The 20,231-nt window shown below is 57.2% G+C and overlaps 1 protein-coding gene across 1 annotated transcript; it reads left to right on the top strand.

Annotated features, from left to right (window-relative positions):
• Nucleotides 1-256: 256 nt before the first annotated feature.
• Nucleotides 257-18,588, top strand: CDC42BPG (CDC42 binding protein kinase gamma). Its single transcript, XM_003798624.2, has 37 exons — nt 257-505; nt 2,915-3,006; nt 3,087-3,170; nt 3,602-3,697; nt 3,973-4,121; nt 4,587-4,680; nt 4,884-5,084; nt 5,209-5,457; nt 5,813-5,892; nt 6,531-6,628; nt 6,734-6,814; nt 7,141-7,247; nt 7,402-7,581; nt 7,724-7,813; nt 7,944-8,065; nt 8,148-8,220; nt 8,426-8,532; nt 8,609-8,723; nt 8,957-9,105; nt 9,181-9,269; nt 9,569-9,621; nt 9,712-9,810; nt 9,893-9,952; nt 10,132-10,237; nt 10,503-10,636; nt 10,716-10,855; nt 10,947-11,028; nt 11,774-11,990; nt 13,156-13,218; nt 13,334-13,933; nt 15,504-15,601; nt 15,969-16,053; nt 16,144-16,264; nt 16,375-16,492; nt 16,791-16,914; nt 17,034-17,119; nt 18,249-18,588. Exons 1-37 carry the CDS (start codon nt 346-348, stop codon nt 18,303-18,305), a joined length of 4,659 nt encoding a protein of 1,552 aa, XP_003798672.1. The 5' UTR covers nt 257-345; the 3' UTR covers nt 18,306-18,588.
• Nucleotides 18,589-20,231: the final 1,643 nt, after the last annotated feature.

Here is a 20,231-nt window from a genome sequence, read left to right as displayed (position 1 = left end):
TAAGTAGCCCACCCCCGCCCCGCCCAGGAGTTAGTCTCCGCGGCCCGCCCCCCCACTTCCTGGGCGGGAGTTGGTCCCGCCCCCACGCGTCTCCGCCTTCCCACCTTCACCTTCAGCTGCGGCTCCCATTGGTCGGCGCGCACCTGCTCGTCCGTCGGTGGGCGGGGTGGAGGGCGGGCCGAGGCGCCCAGGTGAGGGCGCGCTGGCGGTGGCGAAGGAAGGTGACAGCGGGGAGGGAGGGGGGAGGACGCGCGGACCTACCTGCGGACTGACGGACGGACGGACCGACGGGCGAGCATGCAGGCGGCCGAGTTGTAGCTAGGAAGCCGGGCTCCGACTGCAGCCATGGAACGGCGGCTGCGAGCGCTGGAGCGGCTGGCACAGGGCGAGGCCGGCGGCGGTCCGGGGCTCGACGGCCTCCTGGATTTGCTTTTGGGGCTACACCACGAACTCAGCAGCACCCCCCTGCGGCGGGAGCGCAACGTGGCGCAGTTTCTGAGCTGGGGTGAGTGGCGGTGCGGCAAGGAGGGGGGGCCCTAGGGACGCCGCGTCGGGACCCCACGTGCTCCATGCTCACAGAACCTCACGCAAGGACTCGCACCCCTACACGGTCCCCTCGCATATTCTCCTCACTGGCCCTGACCCGTGCCACAGGAACCTGCGGCTCGCTCACTCACCTGTGCACCTCACGCTCACTCAGATGCACACACGCCCCTTCCCACTCACAGACCTTGGCGCGAGTACATAGTGCACACTTCATACAGACGCACGCAAATTTATACCCAGGTATATAGACTACAGACACATGTACCCAAGGCAGGCCCTGCAGAGTCGTGTAGGAGATTCCTCCCTCACATGTCACATCCCATGCCCTATGCCGACACCCTTCTGTGCCACGCACTGATACAGGCTTTCACGGTCTTGTACACTTGCAAACACCCTACACACATACACACACAACTCCCTGTGTACAGGACCGCCACAGCCCAGACTTAAGAACCAACCTCAGCCCCTTGGTCTCTGCCAGCTGTGGGCCAGGCTCCCTGAGACTGTTCCCCCTGGCCAGAGAGGGGGGCCTGGCTAGAGGTGGGTCTGCACCTTTTCCTGGTTGACTAATCTGAGTCACTGGGAGTGGCTGGTCCTGGGTAACCCTGAACCCACTGTGGGCTCTGGCGCCAGTCGGAGGGTTCCCTGGTCACACCCCACCAGGCTATGGGTGGAAGGCCTGGGGGCCTGACTTGGAGGGTGGGGTGAGGCAGCTGTTTGCCCAGTGGGTGACTAGCGTTCCTGGCGCTCCTGAGCTGTGGGCAGGCATAAGGCCCAGTCTGGCACAGTTGGGGGCCTGCCACCCAGATATGCCAGCAACTTGGCCCCCAGACACAGGCCTACTGTCCAGGCTGAGGATGGTAAGTAGCTTCGGCCTCTATTGCCTGCTTGACTCCCCCAGACTCCTGAGTGTTATGCATGTGCCTGTGTCGTCATCACCTCCCCCCACGCACGTGTATGTTTGTGTTCATGAGTGCTCCTTCCTGTCTGCCTCTGGCACCTCTACCTGGGACCCCAACATGGGGGCCTGTCTGTTGACATCTCCCGAGGTAACTCAAAGGGCGGTGACTCATTCCTCTCCTGCCCCAACTTGTCTCAGCTGCTGCCCAGAGCCCCCATGCCCTGTGGCAAGGCAAGGGGAGTAGGCAGCCAGTCCTGGACCTTATGCCTACAGGAGCCAGTTGTTAGCCCCTTTCTGGTTGGTGGATCACCGCTCTGCTCTGGCCACAGTTTCTCAGAGACCTGTGTCTGCTTCTCCCCAGCTCCACACACAGGCCTGGGAAAGAGACAATTTCTGTAATGAGGTTTCCACACCACCCCCGCTGCGGGGGTTCTGCCTGATAAACCTGTGGAGCAGCTCTCTGTCCCACCCACAGACCTGCCCATCTGGCAGGAGTTTACCTCCTGGCAAGGGGAAACTGAGGCAGGGTGCCAGACCATAGCGGCCCCCAGTCTTGAACCGTCTCTCCTGCCTTAAGTTCCCAAGACCCAATTCTCTCCCCCAGCCTGTGGCTACTCCAGGCCTGGTAAGGCCCCAGAGTTGGCTGGAGCTGCCCCTCACCAAGGCATCCAGGATTGTGAGGAAGAAGGAGGTTCTTGGCCAGGCAAAGCCCTCGTCCCAAGGGAGGCAGGGCCCAGAGTAGTAGGCTGGTCGGGCCTAGGAGGGATCCTAAGAGCTCACACCCTCAGGTGTTAACCTCCATGCCAGGCAAAGGTGTTTTGGCTTTGTTTTTAAGTTTTGTGAGCACCCAGGAGACTGGTATCTATGCCTCCCAACAAAGCAGCCCCACTAGGGGTGCACAGAGCCTGTCCTCAAGAGCTCTGCAGGGCCACTGTCTTCCCTGGGCTGGGGCTGCCTTAAGTCTCACCCCCAGCCAGGTACCTCTATGCCTACAGGGTCCCTGACCTAGGCCAACAGCTCCTGAATGGCAGAGAAGCCTCTCTGGGACAAGGAATGTCACCCGTCCAGTTTCCCAAGACAGGCCCTGGCCTGGCCCTGTTAGGGGGTCAAGAACTATGAGCTGGGGTGGGAATGGTATCCCCACAGTCCCCAGGGTAACCAACCCAGCCAGCCAGGGCCAGGTCTAGGCTGTGGAGGGCCACAAGTCTCATCAACCTCTGAGATGGAAGTTGCCTAGAGTCTGGGGATAGGGGTCCAGAGAGATCTGGAGGCCAGGTGGTCAGCTGAGCCAGGGCCCTCACCTTCTGTACTTCTTGATCATGGCTGACTGGGCTCCAGCTCCTCTCAGTCCCTTAGCCATAGGCTGTCACTGGGGAGGGCATCTCTGCCCTGGTCTTCCCAAGGTGAGAGAGGGAGCTGGCCCCCAACCCTCTGCATGTACTCTGAACCCCACCTGTGTCCCTTCAGCCAGCCCCTTCGTGACAAAGGTGAAAGAGCTTCGTCTGCAGAGAGATGACTTTGAGATCTTGAAGGTGATCGGCCGAGGGGCCTTCGGGGAGGTGAGCAAAGGCCTGGGGTAGGTGGGGAGGAGTGTGTTCCTCCTGGGCTGGGCTGACCCTAGTTCTCCTTGTGATCTCAGGTTGCTGTGGTGAGGCAGAGGGACAGTGGGAAAATTTTTGCCATGAAAATGCTACACAAGTGGGAGATGCTGAAAAGAGCAGAGGTCAGTGTGGGGTCTGTTGGGCCTTTGGCAGCCTGCACATGGGTAGGGACAGGTGCTGACCTTGAGGCCTCCAGGGCATCCAGAGGAAGGGGCAGGGCATGGCTGCTTACCAGGCAAAGGATGCCACCCTCAACAGCCACCAACAGCCACCTATGTCCTGTCCCTCTCTCACAGTAAACTTTTCTTAAAAGTAAGCAGAGTTGTTCCCATTTTTCTCATGGTGACACCAAGGCTCAGAGCCATAATGCTGGGGTTGGGCTCATCTAGCCATAATGCTTCGGTTGTCCTCAAAGCAACCTGAGGACAACAGGGCTGTGACCTCTACCTGAGCCCCATATACTTGCTGAGTCCTTCTCCATCCCCTAAGCTGGTGAGAGGTGGTTCCTGGGCTCTGGTACCACCCGACCCCTGTTCCCCCAAACCTACTGCAGACAGCCTGTTTCCGGGAGGAGCGGGATGTTCTGGTGAAGGGGGACAGCCGCTGGGTGACCACTCTGCACTATGCCTTCCAAGATGAGGAGTACCTGGTGAGGATACTCTATAGGGTTGGAGGATTGCCTGGGGGGCCAGGAGGGCTGGGTCCAAGGAAGGAGAGCGATCCTTCCTATTAAGACAAAGAGGTTTCCACTTCCTACCAGCTCTTGGTCCTGGAGCCTCCTGCCTGAGCTCGGCTGGGAACTGGCTACCCCAGGGCTAACAGGAGACACAGTCCTGCCTTTCCAGAGCCCCAAGGGACCACTGTGAGGGGGCAGGTATCCCTTCCCCTCAGGTTGATTCTTGTCCCCTGCCCACTGCTGTCCAGTACCTGGTGATGGACTACTACGCTGGTGGGGACCTCCTCACACTACTGAGCCGCTTTGAGGACCGCCTCCCACCTGAGCTGGCCCAGTTCTACCTGGCTGAGATGGTACTGGCCATCCACTCGCTGCACCAGCTGGGCTATGTCCACAGGTGAGGAACCCCATAGACCCTTGCCCCATCCAGCCCCTGCTGACTGTTTGCTGAGCACTCACCATGTGCAAACACAGCTGGGGGCTTCATATGTGGTTCCTTTGAACCCTCATGCCAAAAAGGCTTATGTGATAAGGACTGTTCTTGTCCCTATTTTAGTCAAGGAAGTCAGAGCTTAGCACAGGTAGCTACCTGACTCAAGGTGACTTGTCTTGTGGGTGGCTGAGCCGTGGTCTGCATTGGGGAAATCTGGCTCCTGCAGCACCCGTAGAAAACTCTGCCGCTTCTAAGGGTTGTCCTCCAGGTTCCTTTCCCCAGTCTAGGAGCCTTCTTCCTCCTGGCCACCAGACTTCTCTCCCTTAACATGTGAGCTGATGCTTACATGTGTCCAAGCATGTACACCCAGGCATGTGCCTAAATGTACACAAATCAAGCCCCTAGCTCTCCCTGCCCTCCCTCCCCCAGGGATGTTAAACCGGACAACATCCTCCTGGACATGAATGGACACATTCGCCTGGCCGACTTTGGCTCCTGCCTGCGTCTCAACAATAATGGCATGGTAAGGACCCTGCCTCAGAGTGGGAGCAGGGGATATCTGGCAGGCTGAGCTTTGGAGGCAGTGGGAGGCCCAGGCCCCAGGTGGGGGGCTCCAGGCCAGCCCAGCCCTGGCAGGGTAGGAGTACCAGGGTTGTGGTGGGAGGCCAGCAGCCCCAGCCATGCCTGAAGCTGCCTTCATGGCATCATCAACACCACCCTCTACAGGTGGACTCATCTGTGGCAGTAGGGACACCCGACTATATCTCCCCTGAGATCCTGCAGGCCATGGAGGAGGGCAAGGGCCATTATGGTCCACAGTGCGACTGGTGGTCACTGGGAGTCTGCGCCTACGAGCTGCTCTTTGGGGAGACACCCTTCTATGCCGAATCCTTAGTGGAAACCTATGGCAAGATCATGAACCATGAGGTCTGGCTGTCAGGCTCTGGGATTCTGGGGAAGGCAGTGGGACTTCCAAGTCTGTGTGGTTGGAATTCTCTGCAGGCGAGGCTGGGGTCCCGGACATTTGACCAGCCTGATCCTCCACCTGCAGGACCACCTACAGTTCCCCCCAGACATGCCTGATGTGCCAGCCAGTGCCCAAGACCTGATCCGCCATCTGCTGTGCCGCCAGGAAGAGCGGCTGGGTCGTGGGGGGCTGGATGACTTCCGGAACCATCCCTTCTTTGAGGGTATAGACTGGGAGCGGCTGGCAACCAGCACTGCCCCCTATGTCCCTGAACTCCAGGGGCCCATGGACACGTCCAACTTCGATGTGGATGATGATACCCTCAATCACCCAGTGAGTGGCAGATACTACTGAAGGCAGAGAGGTGCCCTGCCCCTGGCTGGCTGTGGGAACCCTCCAGAAGCTCCCTGGGGTGGGGTAGGGGTGAGGCCTGTGGATCCTAGGGGTTCATAAGAGTTCTGGGTCACCTGAGCTGGATGGGTTGTATCATCCTATTAACCAGCATCCATAGAAAGAAGAAATCTCCCAACAGCCCCTGGGAGGCCATGTTGTTGGGGACTCATAGGAGCTGGGGGGGAGGGGGCTGTGTTATACCCTTATACTCCCAGCTGAGCAGGTTCAGGAGTCCTCCTAGCTCTCAAGCCTCTCCCTGGAACTGTGCCTATTGACCGTGCCTCTTCTCCTACAGGGAACTTTGCCTCCGCCCTCCCATGGGGCCTTCTCAGGCCACCATCTGCCATTTGTGGGCTTCACCTATACATCTGGAAGGTGAGTCTAGTCCTCACACACCTGGTAGGCAGCTGGGGGCTGCCTGGCCTGATGGATGCTGGGATTGTAGCCACTAGGGCACTGGGGAAGAGGGTAGAATAGCTACCTAACACCCACACATGACAGGTACTCCAAGCCTACATGTCATCAGGGTCCCCGGTGGACTTGGAGCCAGGGACCTAGAGTTTGAAGCTCCTTTGGCTCCCAAGCCTTACTTAGTACCTCTGTAAAATGGGTGGATGATCGCCCACTTGAGGGGCTGGTCTGAAACTGCAGCAAGGTCTGGGTGAAACATGCTCCTGAGGTGGAAGGAAATGCTTCCGATGCCCATTCACTGGGGCCACCTTAGCCCATGTCACCTGGTCCTGTCTTCTTGATGGCCCTTGGAGGGGCCTTGTTATTACCACCATTTCCCTGTGAGGAAACTGAAACTGAGATGTTAGGTTCAAGGTGACACAGCTTGGAAAGGCCAGAACTAGGGCTTGAACCTGGGCCTAGGGACCCTGAAGACTATCCCTGGGAGCCACTGCCCATGACATCAGCCTGGGGTCTGGTTTTGTCTTGGATGATTGAGTGATTGGGTATAGGAAGATGGAGAGGGCTTTCTGCTAATATGTGTCATCCTTGTCCTCTGCCAGTCCCAGTCCTGAGAGCATCTCTGAACCACTGGCTGCTCTGGAGCAGAAGCTCCACTGTCTAGAGCAAGAGAAGGTAGAGCTGAGCCAGAAGCACCAAGGTACAGGGAGCAGTAGGGCAAAAGCTGGCTAAGTTGGAGTGTTGGCCCTGGTGGCTGCTGCTGCAAGAGTAGCTGCTCACCTATGGGTGCCACCTCCCCTGTCAGAGGCCCCACACACCCCCTTGGACCACTGGGAGCTGCAGCAGCTACAGAAGGAAGTGCAGACTCTGCGGGAGAGGTTGTCAGGTATTGTTCCTTCCTTCCTACCCCTACCTTGGGGCTGAGTCCCACCTGGGTTCCAGTCCTACCCCTGCTCTGTACATGCTGTGTGATCTTGGGGAAGTATGGTAAACCCTCTGAGCCTGCATGGGGAAAATGGGCCAAGGAGAAGGTTTTTTTTTTTTGCAGTCTTTTGTTCGGGGCTGCCACCCTTGGCATATGGGGCCGGCGCCCTACCCCTTGAACCACAGGCGCCACCCCAAGGAGAAGGTTTTATGAGACACTGCACGTGCAGTACCTGGCTAAGGCTAGGGCAGTCAGTATGTGCAGGTCTCAGTGACTATTCCTGGCAGAGACGCTGAGGGACAGCAATGCCCCCTTGTCCCAGACGGATGGGTGCCATGCTAGTAGCCCAGCTCAGGACAGTGACCCACAGCAGGAGAGAGATCAGCTCCACCAGGTGAGGGCCTGCTGAGGCGGGTGAGTGGCCCAGGGCTCTATGCTACATGTTATTGTTCCCCGGAGCCATGTCTGAGCGTGGGGTGCTCATCTCTACAGCTACAAAGGGCCATGCCCTGACTCTGGGCCTTGCCCTCTCCCCTGCAACCCCTTAGGAGCTGGCTGAGGCACGGGCAGGGCTGCAGGCGCAGGAACAGGAGCTATGCAGAGCTCAGGGGCAGCAGAAGGAGCTGCTTCAGAGGCTGCAGGAGGCCCAGAAGAGAGAAGCAGCCCTAGCCAGCCAGACCCAGACCCTGAGCTCCCAGCTGGAGGAAGCCCAGACTGCCCAGAGGGAGGTGGGTGAGCAGGATGGGTCACCTCAGAGCCCACTGCCTCCTCATGCCTGCTGTGACTGGCAGAGCCTGAATCTATGGCATGCTGGGACAGAGGGATTGGCATGGGCAAAGACAGCACCGGCTGCTTCTGCACCCATGACAGCTGGAGGCCCAGGTGGCTACCCTGAGCCAGGAGATGACACAGCTGCAGGGACAGCGGGAGAAAAGCCTTGAGGAGTGTTCTGCGGTCAAGGTAAGTTCTTATCCCTTTGGCAAGAGGCACTTTTCCTTAGGCCTGACCCCACTCATGGCCTTGGGAACAGGCCTGTGTCCTACAGGTGGCCTCCTGGGCCCCTACTCTGACCCCTATCTATGTTCTCAAGACTGTCCACACAGCCTCTGAGACCAATGGCATGGGACTGCCCAAGAGTGGGCCTCCTGAGGCCCAACTGAGGAAGGAGGTGGCTACCCTACGGGAGCAGCTAGAGCAGGTCCACAGCCAGGGGTAAGCTGGGCAACAGGGGCGGTAGGGACAGGCTTGGCCCAGGCCAGGCTAGGAGTCACTGCCTTGACCTTCTCTTCCCTAGGCTGAGTGGGAAGGAAGAGGCTCTGTGTCGACTGCAGGAGGAGAACCAGCGGCTAAGCCTGGAGCAGGAGCGGGTGAGCAGGGCTGATGGAGGACCAGATAGACAGACAAGAGAGTGGGAGAGCCGGCAGGGTCCCCTTGGGTGGGTAAGCTGTAGCAAGCTAGCAAGGGAAGATATAGATGGGGCTCAGGGTGCTAGGGGTCCTTTGGAGAGACAGCAGATGGCCAGGGCTGCTGGTGTACCCTGAGGCTGAGCCTGCCTCCTCACCTGGCCCCCAGTTGGCAGAAAAGCTGGCACAAGAGCAGCAGAGCAAGCAACGGCTGGAGGGCGAGCGGCGGGAGACCGAGAGCAACTGGGAGGCCCAGATTGCCGACATCCTTCGCTGGTGGGTGTCAGTGGGCTGGGGTAAGGCCTGGGCAGGACTGAGAGCCCAGCCCTTAACCAAGCCCCTTCTCCATTAGGGTGAATGATGAGAAGGTCTCAAGAGGCTACCTGCAGGCTCTAGCCACCAAGATGGCCGAAGAGCTAGAATCTTTGAGGAATGTGGGCACCCAGACCCTCCCTGCCCGGCCACTGGTGAGCCCCAGGGACACCTTTGGGGGTGAGGGATATCAGTAGCCTCACTCTGCACATGGAGACTCTTTGAGCTCCTAGTTCAGTGACTGGCCTGAGTTCACAGTAGGTCAGTGACCAAGCTGGGGCTTTGAGCCTGACCAGGAGGCATGGGTAGCAATGTGCTCTTGTATAGGTGGACCCCTGAGGCAGCCAGGCCCAGAGGGTATCTTACATGAGTGCCCCATGGCCACTAGGACCACCAGTGGAAGGCACGACGGCTGCAGAAGATGGAGGCCTCAGCCAGGCTAGAGCTGCAGTCGGCGCTGGAGGCTGAGATCCGTGCCAAGCAGGGCCTGCAGGAGCGGCTGACGCAGATGCAGGAGGCCCAGCTGCAGGCTGAGCAGTGAGACTGGGGCAGATGCTATGTGGTTGGGTTCCATGGGGAGGCCAGAGGTGAGCCCTTACTGTTCTCCCCCAGCCGTCTGCAGGAGGCTGAGAAACAGAGTCAGACCCTGCGGCAGGAACTGGCCGCACTTCGGGAGGAACTGCGGGCCCGTGGGCCTGGGGGTGAGTGGCCACTGCCCACCTTTCCTGGAGCTAGGCCCTCACTACAGCCTCAAGGTCACCAAGGGGCTCCTGTGATAGCGTGGCAGGGCTGTGGGGACAGGAGTCTGTTCTTGGTCTCTGCTGCTTACCCTGCCATCTGTCACCAGCACTCACTGAGCACCTGCTATGTGCCAGCTCCCCCCCCAGCTTATGGTCCCTTCCCATTTTATTCAGGCAGGAACTGAGGTCCCTGTTGGCCTTGGGTTCAAAAGGTCCAGGGACCCCACCCCCAGTGACCCATACCCTATATCTACTTGCAGACCTCAAGCCGTCAAACTCCCTGATTCCCTTCTTGTCCTTCTGGAGCTCAGAGGTAAGAGCAAGGGAGAGGGGCTGGTCAGGGAGAAGTCCTGGGGTGAGGCATGGGAGACCTCGACTTTGTCCTTCCCTCTCCCATCTCCAGAAAGATCCTGCCAAAGAGGCTGGCACTTCAGGAGAGGCCGCAAGACCTGGGGTGGAGCCAGAGCTAAGGCCAGAGGGCCGACGAAGCCTGCGCTCAGGGGTGAGGACCGGGGGTGTTCCTATGGATGAGGAGCTGGGCCCCACATCCTGCCCTTCTCACCAGTTCACTCACTTTCCTGCAGGCAGTGTTCCCCAGAGTGCCTGCTGCCACCACAGCCCCTGCAGAAGGTCCTCCTGCTAAGGTCAGCACCCAGTGGGGAAAGTGGCGGGGGCACCGAGCTATTCTACCAAGCTCTATGGGAACTTCCATGCACATCATGGCCAGCAGATATACTTGGGGTGGCTCGAGCCCTCAGGGATAGGCACAGGGCCCTGGGAGGCTGTGACACACCATAGGTAATGGCATGTTCCTCCTCCTCAGCCTGGCTCACACATGCTGCGCCCCCGAAGCTTCCCATCCCCCACCAAATGTCTCTGCTGCACCTCACTGATGCTGGGCCTGGGTCGCCAGGGCCTGGGCTGTGACGGTAAGAACCCCCAGCACTCCCCACACCCATATCCACACTCTAGCCACAGCCCCTGTGTGACCCTGCCATACCCATGCTATTTCTCCCAACTCAGCATCTTTAGCGCCTGCGGGTCCAATGTCCCACTGCTCAGTTTTTTTTTTTCTCATTTGTCAGGGAATTGGTGACTGTTCAGTTGCCACCATGGCCTCAGGGAAGCTGGGGCTGGCTCAAGGCTGTCCCCTCCCAGCTTCACACTATCTGCCCTCTCCTGCTTTCCCCACAGTCTGTGGCTACTTCTGTCACTCAACCTGTGCCGCGAAGGCCCCACCCTGCCCTGTGCCCCCTGACCTTCTCCATACAGCTCTGGGAGTGCACCCTGAAACGGGCACAGGCACTGCCTATGAGGGTTTCCTATCGGTGAGCAGGGGCTGGGGGAGGGGGTCAGCATGGGGGGCTAAGGGCCTGCATAGGCCCTCCCATGCCTGCCTTCTCCCAGGTGCCTCGGCCCTCTGGCGTCCGTCGTGGCTGGCAGCGGGTGTTTGCTGCACTCAGTGACTCTCGCCTGCTGCTGTTTGACGCCCCTGACCCGCGGCTCAGCCCAGCTAGTGGGGCCCTCCTGCAAGCACTGGATCTGAGGTGGGTGGTGGCAGGGGGACGTGGCTAGGGACTAGTGGTAAGAGGCAGCCGAGGACAGTGAGAGATCCAACCTGCTCCATGGACCTCTTAGGGACCCTCAGTTCATGGCCACTCCTGTCCTGGCCTCTGATGTCATCCACGCTCAGACCAAGGACCTGCCACGTATTTTTAGGGTGAGTGCCTAAGATCAGCCCTTATCCACTTCCCCATGCTATCCCCATTACAGACACTGTCCGCCTTTCCACATAATAGCCACAGTAGCCAACATTCCGGCCCTAATGGGCTCTCCAATCTGGAGCCACAGTGAGCTTCCCACATAAGCTCTGGCCACAGTTGCCTTGTTTAGGACCCTCTGTGGCTTCCCATCAGCCTAAGGGTGCTCCTGACCAAGGCCTTGAGGCCCCATGGATCTGACCCTGTAGGCCTCCATCCTTCTTCCCTGCCACCTCTCCCAGCTCTGTCCATACCTTGTTTTCTCCACTTCTAAGGGCACTCTTTGCCTATGTGTGCCTCCTCAGTTCTTCATATTCTGTTCCCTCTGTATGCAACCGCCAGCCCCCACGGGTCCCCAGCTCCTCACCCACCTTGAACAACTCTAGTTTAGTCCACTCACCCTCAGGCTCTGGCAGAAGTGTTTTGTTCCCTGGGAAGTCATCCTTTACCTCTTGACCTGGGTTAGGGGCTGTACTATTACTCCCACAAGGTCTGTCTTTAACCTATCATGGTGCTAGTCACACAGGGCTCTGGAATTGTCTGTCCACATTCTTGGCTGATCACCTGACTAGTTTGACTTCTGCTGTGGACAGTGCCTAGCACTGTACCCAGCAAGCACATGCTTGGTGTACATGCATATCAGCTGGGAGAGGCAGCAAGAGAGAAAAGATGCCCACAGCCCTCCAGCCTGGACCCTGCCCACAGGTGACAGCCTCCCAGCTGACTGTGCCACCTACCACGTGCACTGTGCTGCTGCTGGCCGAGAGTGAGGGGGAGCGGGAGCGCTGGCTACACATGCTGGGCGAGCTGCAGAGGCTGCTGCTGGACACACGGCCAAGGCCTCGGCCCGTGTACACACTCAAGGAGGCCTACGACAATGGGCTGCCTTTGCTGCCCCATACACTCTGCGCTGCCATCCTCGGTGAGCCAGCTTGAGGGAGCATTCTGGGCCTGTAGGGTTGGTGCTGGCCCAGGCACTGTCCAAGGGGCCACTGTCACTGCCCATTCCCCACAGCTATGAGCCAGAGCCAGATTCAGCTTTGCACATGTATCCTCTCTGCCCTCCTCTGTGCTCAGCTGCATGAAGAGTCCCACACCATGGGACAGAGGGCCTGGCTTCTTGTCACTCCATTTCTCTATGCCTCAGTTTCTCCTTTTTCTAAAAGAATCTCAAGGCGGTACCTGTAGCTCAGTGGGTAGGGTGCCAGCCACATACACCCAGGCTGGCGGGTTCTAACCCAGTCCGGGCCAGCTAAAACAATGACAACTGCAACAACAACAACAAAAAATAGCCAGGAGTTGTGATGGGTGCTTGTAGTCCCCACTACTTGGGAGGCTGAGGCAAGAGAATTGCTTAAGCCCAAGATTTTGAGGTCGCTGAGCACTCTGCGGCCGTGGCATCACAGCTCACAGCGACCTCAAAAGCTTGGGCTTAAGCAATTCTCTTGCCTCAGCCTCCCAAGTAGCGGGGACTACAGGCGCCTGCCACAACGCCCAGCTATTTTTTTTGGTTGCAGTTGTCGTTGTTTGGCAGGCCTGGGCTGGATTCGAACCCGCCAGCTCTGGTGTCTGTGCCTGGCGCCTTTTAGCTGCTTGAGCCACAGGCACCCAGCCAAGAGACTCTGTGTCTTAAAAAAATAAAAGAATCTCAAGCAGGTAGAAGGAGCCAGGGCTTTGAACAAGACAGTGAGGGTTCCAGTCCTGGCTCTCTAGCAGCTAGGGGATTCTAGGGGTAGCTGAGTAACCACCCAGAGTCTCACATCTCCTGGGTAGAGCTGCCATGAAGCTCACTTACATTCAGCTCACTTACATTTCAGAGAAACTCAGTGACTGACAGCTGGGAAAGAGGCTTGAAGCTCAAATCCCACAGCTCGAGGTGCTGGGTCTCTTATCTGCTCCCATGGCTCTACCTCTTTAGAGCTGGTCCTGATTCTGGGAGAGAGGGGCCTAGAGATGCAAGGACGGTGGGACTATTAGTATCCCCAGCTCCTCCAGAGAAACAGGCTCAGCAAGGGTAGTCAGGTCGCCCAGTCTCTCCACCATCAGACAGGCCCTCTGACCTCCGACCATCTTCCTTCTTCCACCAGATCAGGAGAGGCTTGCTCTGGGCACTGAGGAGGGGCTATTTGTGATCCATCTGCATAGCAATGGTATATCCTAACACTGGGCCAGGGTGGGCACAGGTGGGGTCAACCCAGAGGAGGATGGGGATGTGTTGCTTCACACCCACCTGTGGGTGACACTCTCCCCTCCACAACCCTGCAGACATCTTCCAGGTTGGGGAGTGCCGGCGGGTGCAGCGGCTGGCCATGAGCCCCACGGCAGGCCTGCTGATTGTGCTGTGTGGCCGCGGCCCCAGCGTACGCCTCTTTGCCCTGCCTGAGCTGGAGAGCTCAGAGGCAGCAGGTGCCAAGATACCTGAGTCTCGAGGCTGCCACGTTCTGGTAGCTGGGAGCATCCTACAGGCCCGCACCCCAGTGCTTTGTGTAGCTGTCAAGCGCCAAGTCCTCTGCTACCAGCTGGGCCCAGGCCCTGGGCCCTGGCAGCATCGCATTCGTGAGTTGCAGGCACCTGCACCTGTGCAGAGCCTGGGGCTGCTGGGCGACCGGCTATGTGTGGGTGCTGCCGGTGGCTTCACACTCTACCCGCTGCTCAATGAGGCTGCACCCTTGGTGCTGGGATCTAGTCTGGTGCCTGAGGAGCTGCCACCATCCCGAGGGGGCCTGGGTGAGGCGCTAGGCGCCGTAGAGCTCAGCCTCAGTGAGTTCCTGCTGCTCTTCACCACTGCTGGTGTCTATGTGGATGGCACTGGCCGCAAGTCTCGTGGTCATGAACTGCTGTGGCCGGCAGCACCCACGGGCTGGGGTAAGGCCTGCAGCGGGCCTGGGGGGGGGAGGGGTGGGCACCTTCAGTGTATGGGTGAAGACAGGATCCTGCCCCAACTCCTAAGCTCCACATTGGAAGCTCTACACACACCTGCCCTTGATGCCAGAGAACATACTCCACCCCAACCACACCCTATCCTGCTCTTGGTGGCTTTCATGAGATCTTCTACTTCCATGCCTGATCTGCTCTCCCTTCCTTCTGTACCCAGAAAACTCTTGGAACCAAGTCCAACTCCAGTGTCAATGCAGAGCCTGGAGCTCGTAGGCACTCTAAATATGACTGCCACAATTGCTGTCATTGTTGCTAGTGCCTTCATGCTCCCGGCCCCACCCTCCCTATCACTGGCCCTTCCCTTCTTTGCTTTCCTACCTCTGTTCAGACCTGTGTCCTGGCTCTCATCACCTCCTACTGATGACTAGCCTGGGGAACTGGGGAATGGGCTGGGTTGGTTTCTTCATCTATATCCAGCACCCTGCCCAGGCAAGCACACTCCAGGGCTGTGATTGTAGGAATGAGTGAAAGAATGGGGTAGGGGCGGCCTGGCAGTTAGGTGCATTCAGAAGTAACTGGTATAGTGGGGTAAGGGCTGGAAGAGAGAGACAAAGCTTCCTTCATGAGCATTGGCTCTTCTGGGGTGGGGCTTATGGCTTGGGTATAGATATTCAGCATTGTAGGCTTTGAACCCAGACTGCCCACGGCCAAATCCCAGCCCTTGCTCATTAGCTGGGTGACCGTGACCATTACTTAGCTCCCAGGTTTCCATTCCCTCATCTGTAAGTTAGGGATGGTAATAATACTCTGCTCAGAGTTTGAGAATTAAGGGGTGGTAATAATACACCTGCTCAGAGTTTGAGAATTAAGGGGTGGTAATAATACACCTGCTCAGAGTTTGAGAATTAAGGAGGGTGGGGGTGTGTGCCTGTAATCTCTGCCACTCAAGAGGCTGAGATAGAGAGCAGGAATTAAAGACCAACCTGGGGGTGATATACCAGATCCTGTCTTTAAAAAAAAAGAGTGAGAAAAAGAATTAAGGGAGAGCAAACACACTTCATGTTTAGAAGTGTGCCAGCTAAGAATCGAGTGCTCTGGCTCAGCGCCTGTGGCTCAAGCAGCTAAGGCACCAGCCACATACACCTAAGGTGGCCGGTTCGAATCCAGCCCGGCCTGCTAAACAACAATGACGGCTGCAACCAAAAAATAGCCGGGCGTTGGGGCGGGCGCATGTGGTCCCAGCTACTTGGGAGGCTGAGATAGGAGACTTGATTGAGCCCAGAAGTTGGAGGTTGCTGTGAGCTGCGATGCTACAGCGCTCTACCCAGGGGGACAGCTTGAGACTCTGTTTCAAAAAAAAAAGAATCGAGTGCTCTATGCTCTGATTTGTTACGGCGGTTGTGTGGGGCATCAGGGTGAATTTTCCGGGGAGGACTTTTGCGTGGCATGTACTGCGACAGGGCAGGGGGTGTTCCCTGAGGTGCAGAGACGTAAACGAGCACAGAGAGGTGCCTGATTTGCTGGGGGCTGCACAGCACAGGCAGTTTCCTGTCTGCAGGTTACGCAGCCCCCTACCTGACAGTGTTCAGCGAGAGCGCCATCGATGTGTTTGAGGTGCGGAGAGCAGAGTGGGTGCAGACTGTACCGCTCAAGAAGGTGAGGGCCTGGCTCGGCGCCTATAGCTCAACCTGCTAAGGCGCCAGCCACGTACACCTAAGGTGGCGGGTTCGAATCCCCAGCCCGGACCCGCCAAACAACAATGACGGCTGCAACCAAAAAATAGCCGGGCGTTGTGGCGGGCGCCTGTGGTCCCAGCTACTTGGGAGGCTGAGGCAGGAGACTCGCTTGACTCCAGGAGTTGGAGGTTGCTGTGAGCTGTAATGCCATGGCACTCTACTCAGGGGGACAGCTTGAGGCTCTGTCTCAAAAAAAAAAAAAAAGAAGGTGAGGGCCTGCCCCCTGGGGCTACACTGGGGCGGGGCCGGGCGGCCAGGCCTGACCTGACCTCTACCTGCTGCCTCAGGTGCGGCCCCTGAATCCGGAGGGCTCCTTGTTCCTCTATGGCGCTGAGAAGGTCCGTCTGACCTACCTCAGGAACCAGCTGGCAGGTGAAGGAGTGTGTGCACATGACCTGAGCGCGAGCCGACTGGGGCCCTGGGGATTTGTGGGCACCGTCCTGTTTTCTGTTTCTCTCACAGAGAAGGATGAGTTCGACATCCCCGACCTCACCGACAACAGCCGGCGACAGCTGTTCCGCACTAAGAGCAAACGCCGCTTCTTCTTCCGCGTGTCGGAGGAGCAGCAGAAGCAGCAACGCAGGTGCGCCTGCGCGGGGGCTGGCCCGCCTCTGTGGGCCGGGCGAAGAGCTCACCTACGGAGGGTGCAGGGCTTCGTGCCCTGCCCCCCACACTTCCTCTGCCCCCGTGCAGGGAGATGCTGAAGGACCCCTTCGTGCGCTCCAAACTCATCTCACCGCCCACTAACTTCAACCACCTGGTGCACGTGGGCCCCACCAATGGGAGGCCCAGCTCCAGGGACCCGCCCCAGGTGAGTCCTGAGGAGCCAATCAACAGCCTCTGTGGTGAGCTCGAGCCAATCGCAGGCGTCTGTGGTCACAGGACCCTGAGACCTGTGACTTATGCCTGTAGTTATTGCTAAGACTTAAGTCGCAAACCAATGTGGGGGTTGGGGGATAGTGACAAACCAAAACAAACGGTCTTTGATAGCCCAGCTCTCATTGGTTTATGACCGTCTAAGCACATCCAGGCTGGGAGTTGAGGGTAGTTCCTTTGTCCTGGTCTCTCCTTCCTCCCGGTCCCAGCCTCTCGGCCCTGTCCCCCAACAGGCTCCGGAAGTGAAGGGCCGAGGTGCCCGCACTTCTGGCCCGCATCGGCCCCACAGCTTCTCCGAGGCTTTACGACGCCCAGCCTCCGTGGGCAGTGACGGCCTCGCTGGAGATGCAGACCCCAGTAAGGGTAGCCCCCGGTACCCAGCACTCCACCCTCTTCCCCAAGCTGCCATTCCCTCTGAGCCCAGCCCTCAGATCTGACCTTGGCATTTTTATCCCCTTATCCTGCTCCTGGTGCAGTGAAGAGGAAACCTTGGACATCTCTGTCCAGTGAGTCTGTGTCCCGCCCCCAGGGATCTCTGAGCCCTTCAGATTCTCTAATACAGGTGAGCTGGTGGGACGGGATTTTTCTCTCTGCCATTCAAAGGACAGGCAGTTCTGCTTTGTGCTAGTCCTTGCTCTCAGACCCCAAGCTATGGAACAAGCTGAGGCCATCCCTGCCCTTGATGCTAAGAGATCCAGACTCTTACCAAATTCACCCCACCAGTGGGCACCAGCAGAGGCGAAGGGCAGTTTAAGTGGGAATCTTGGTTCTGATATCCCAGCTCTGCAGCCCCTCACAAGTCACTCATCCTCCCTGAGTTTAACTATAAAATGAGGTTACTTCTGTGAGACCTGAAAGAGGTGAGGATACCTGGAAAGGGCTCACTACAGTACCTGGCACAGGGAGAGGGTGCCACACAGGGAGAGCTGTGAGAACTCTTTAACAGAGGCCCTGCCCATGGTGGGTGGTCAGAGGAGGAAGCAATCCATTCTGACTGGGGAAAGGAGAAGATCTAAGAGGAGATGGGAAGGCACCACTCACCCTCCAGCCATGTCTCCAATACCCCCACACATGTACCCCGATTCTAGTCTCACCAGGCTACTCAGAGCCCTGGAAGCGGCCATGTTTTTTCACACCATCAGGCTCTTGCCCCCACTCTTCCCACTGCTATTCCCCCTGCTGTGAATATCCTTCCCTGTCCTTAACCTGATTAACACCCTGGCTACCCTCCAGGGTGCTCACCACTATCACTTTCAAAGAAGCCTTCCTGGCTACCAGACCAGGTGATCACGGCCTCCTTGGAGCTGGTTCCAGTCTTGCCATCCCCCTGCCCTGCAGCTCCTGCTGTGCTGTAGTTTTCTTCTGGGTGTCTGTCCTTGCTGACAATGTCTTCTTGATGGTGGAGGTCAGGTTTAATCCTTCTATCCAGACTGAAGCATGTTTGTTGATTGAATGAAGAATGGAGTAAATGAGCAAGGAATATTGAATTCATTTAGGATTAAGTAGGCATTCTCCAGGCTCTTCCAATGACCAATTTACCCCTACCCCACATAACATCTGGCTTTCTCCAAGAGCCCTGCCACAGCAGGTGGTGGGTTCTAGGGAGGCCTCTGTGAGGCACTGGGCCCCTCCCTGAGGAAAGAGTCTTCTCTGCCTCCTTCTACCCTAATGTCCTTTTCTTTCCTTTCTAGGTCTCAGAACGGCCCCGGAGCCTCCCCCCAGCCCCTGAATCAGAGAGCACCCCTTGATGCCCTCTGGCAGGGCCCACCCCAGTCCCAGGAGAGCAAGATGTAAGAGAGCAAAGAGCTTGAGGAATTCCATACTCCCGCTGGTCCGGGACATGGAAATTTGGACTCAGAGAGGGCTTGGACTGGGCAGTGACTGGGAGGGTTGCCTGGGTCCCCAGGACTTGGGGTCTTGACTCCCAGCCCACATCTTGCCCTCTTCTCTGCTCCCAGCCTTAGCCTGTGCTAGCCATTGGGAATAGAATGACCCCCCTTCTGCCCTGGTGTCCAGGGTGATAGTGCCAAAGCTCTTACATCCAGTGCCAAGACCCAGGAAGCTTGTAGGAGTCTGGATAAGGGATGGAGGGTCCCTGGGAACAGGAGCTGGGTCTCTGGGAGCAGGTTGGGGATCTTATCTGCAGATGCGTGGTCCCTAGCTGAGGCTAAGATAAGGCAAGTCCAGGCTTTGCTTAGGATCTTGTTAGAAAAGACAGGCACTGATCCAGAAGAAAGGAGGATAGAGAGTAAGTGAGAGAGGATGTAGGTGAAGGTGAGAGAGAGGCAAGGGAGGAGAAAGTGGAGGAGGAGGTCATAGTGACTAGAAGGAGGCAGAAGCCTTGCAGAGGAGGAGGAAGAGGGATGAATGAAGGAGGAGGATACAGAAAAGAAGGAGGGAGAGACAAGGATAGGGGAGAGAGGGAGCAGAGAGAACACAGACCCACAATCACTTCTCTGGGGAGGAGCTTGGTGAGATTGGGGACAAGGAGGGGCTCAGCAACACCAGGCCTCCTGAAGAGGAGGAGAATCCTGACAGGGATAGAATGGGGAGGGTATTTATAAGAGCTTCTTGGTGGGAGATGGGTATCCAGGGGGCCACTGGAGGGTCTCTGGGCATACTTTGGCTCTTCCCCAAAAGGGAGTTCCTTTTTCCCAAAGCTTCAACCAACTGTGTATTAGGAGAATATAGGGGCATTTTATTATTGATTGCAGTTATTATTATTATTATATTACTATTTTTATCAAACTTCCCCCTACTGAAGTGTCGGGGGCAAAATAAGTATTTATCTCCTCAAATGCCACATTCCCAGGAGGGACGGACCCTGATGCTCTGTGAGGCAGCAGGAAACCAATAAAGACAACTTTGTAAGCTGCTGGCCTCCCCGCCTGGATCTGTCTTCTTGGGGTTCAGAAGAGGGGGCATCAGGGATGGAGGAGAGATCTGGGAGGAGTCACTTCTACTTAGATTGGGTGCCCATGAAGCTGGGCTGGGGCTCATAGTAGGCCCTAAAGCTAGGGGAGAGTACTAAAAAGAGACTCAGGGTGCCACCATCTTGTGAATGGGGGTTGGAGGGCATCCATCGAATTCTAGGGCCAGATTAGGAACCCCAGCCTGACAGTCAAGACAACCTGGGTTCTCGTATAGCTATGCAGACATAGATAAGTTACATGACTTCTCTAAGCCTCAGTTTCCCCATCTATAAATGGGAATCATAAAACCCATCTCATGGGAGGTTCTGGTGAGAATTTGGTGAGATAATGACAAAATGGCTTGGGGGTGCAGGTGCCTGAAGAGGGCCCTGGGCAGGCAACAAGCAAGCTAAGACCTGGCACCATCCCTCACTCTTTTGGAGTTATGGCTGCATCCTTGGTGCTCAGCAATAATTTAGCCAAAAGACTCAGATGTCCAAAGCTTTACATTTTTAGAAAATCAGTTTTCTTACACTTTTTTTTTGAGACAGAGTCTCACTCTTGTGTCCTGGGCTAGAGTGCCTTAGTGTCAGCCTAGCTTGCTGCAGCCTAACTCCTGGGCTGACGTGATTCTCCTGCCTTAGCCTCTAGAGTAGCTGAGGCTATAAGACTATAGGCTTCCACCACAATGCCCAGCTAATTTTTTCTTTTTTCTTTTTTGAGACAGAGTCTCAAGCTGTTGCCCTGGGTGGAGTGCCATTT

This window comes from Otolemur garnettii, unplaced genomic scaffold, assembly GCF_000181295.1.
Source record: "Otolemur garnettii isolate 467f Iridium unplaced genomic scaffold, OtoGar3 scaffold00140, whole genome shotgun sequence".
Classification (NCBI taxonomy): Eukaryota; Metazoa; Chordata; class Mammalia; order Primates; family Galagidae; genus Otolemur; species Otolemur garnettii.
The sequence above is the reverse complement of the archived record's forward strand: the minus strand, read 5'-3'. Positions and strand labels throughout refer to the sequence as shown.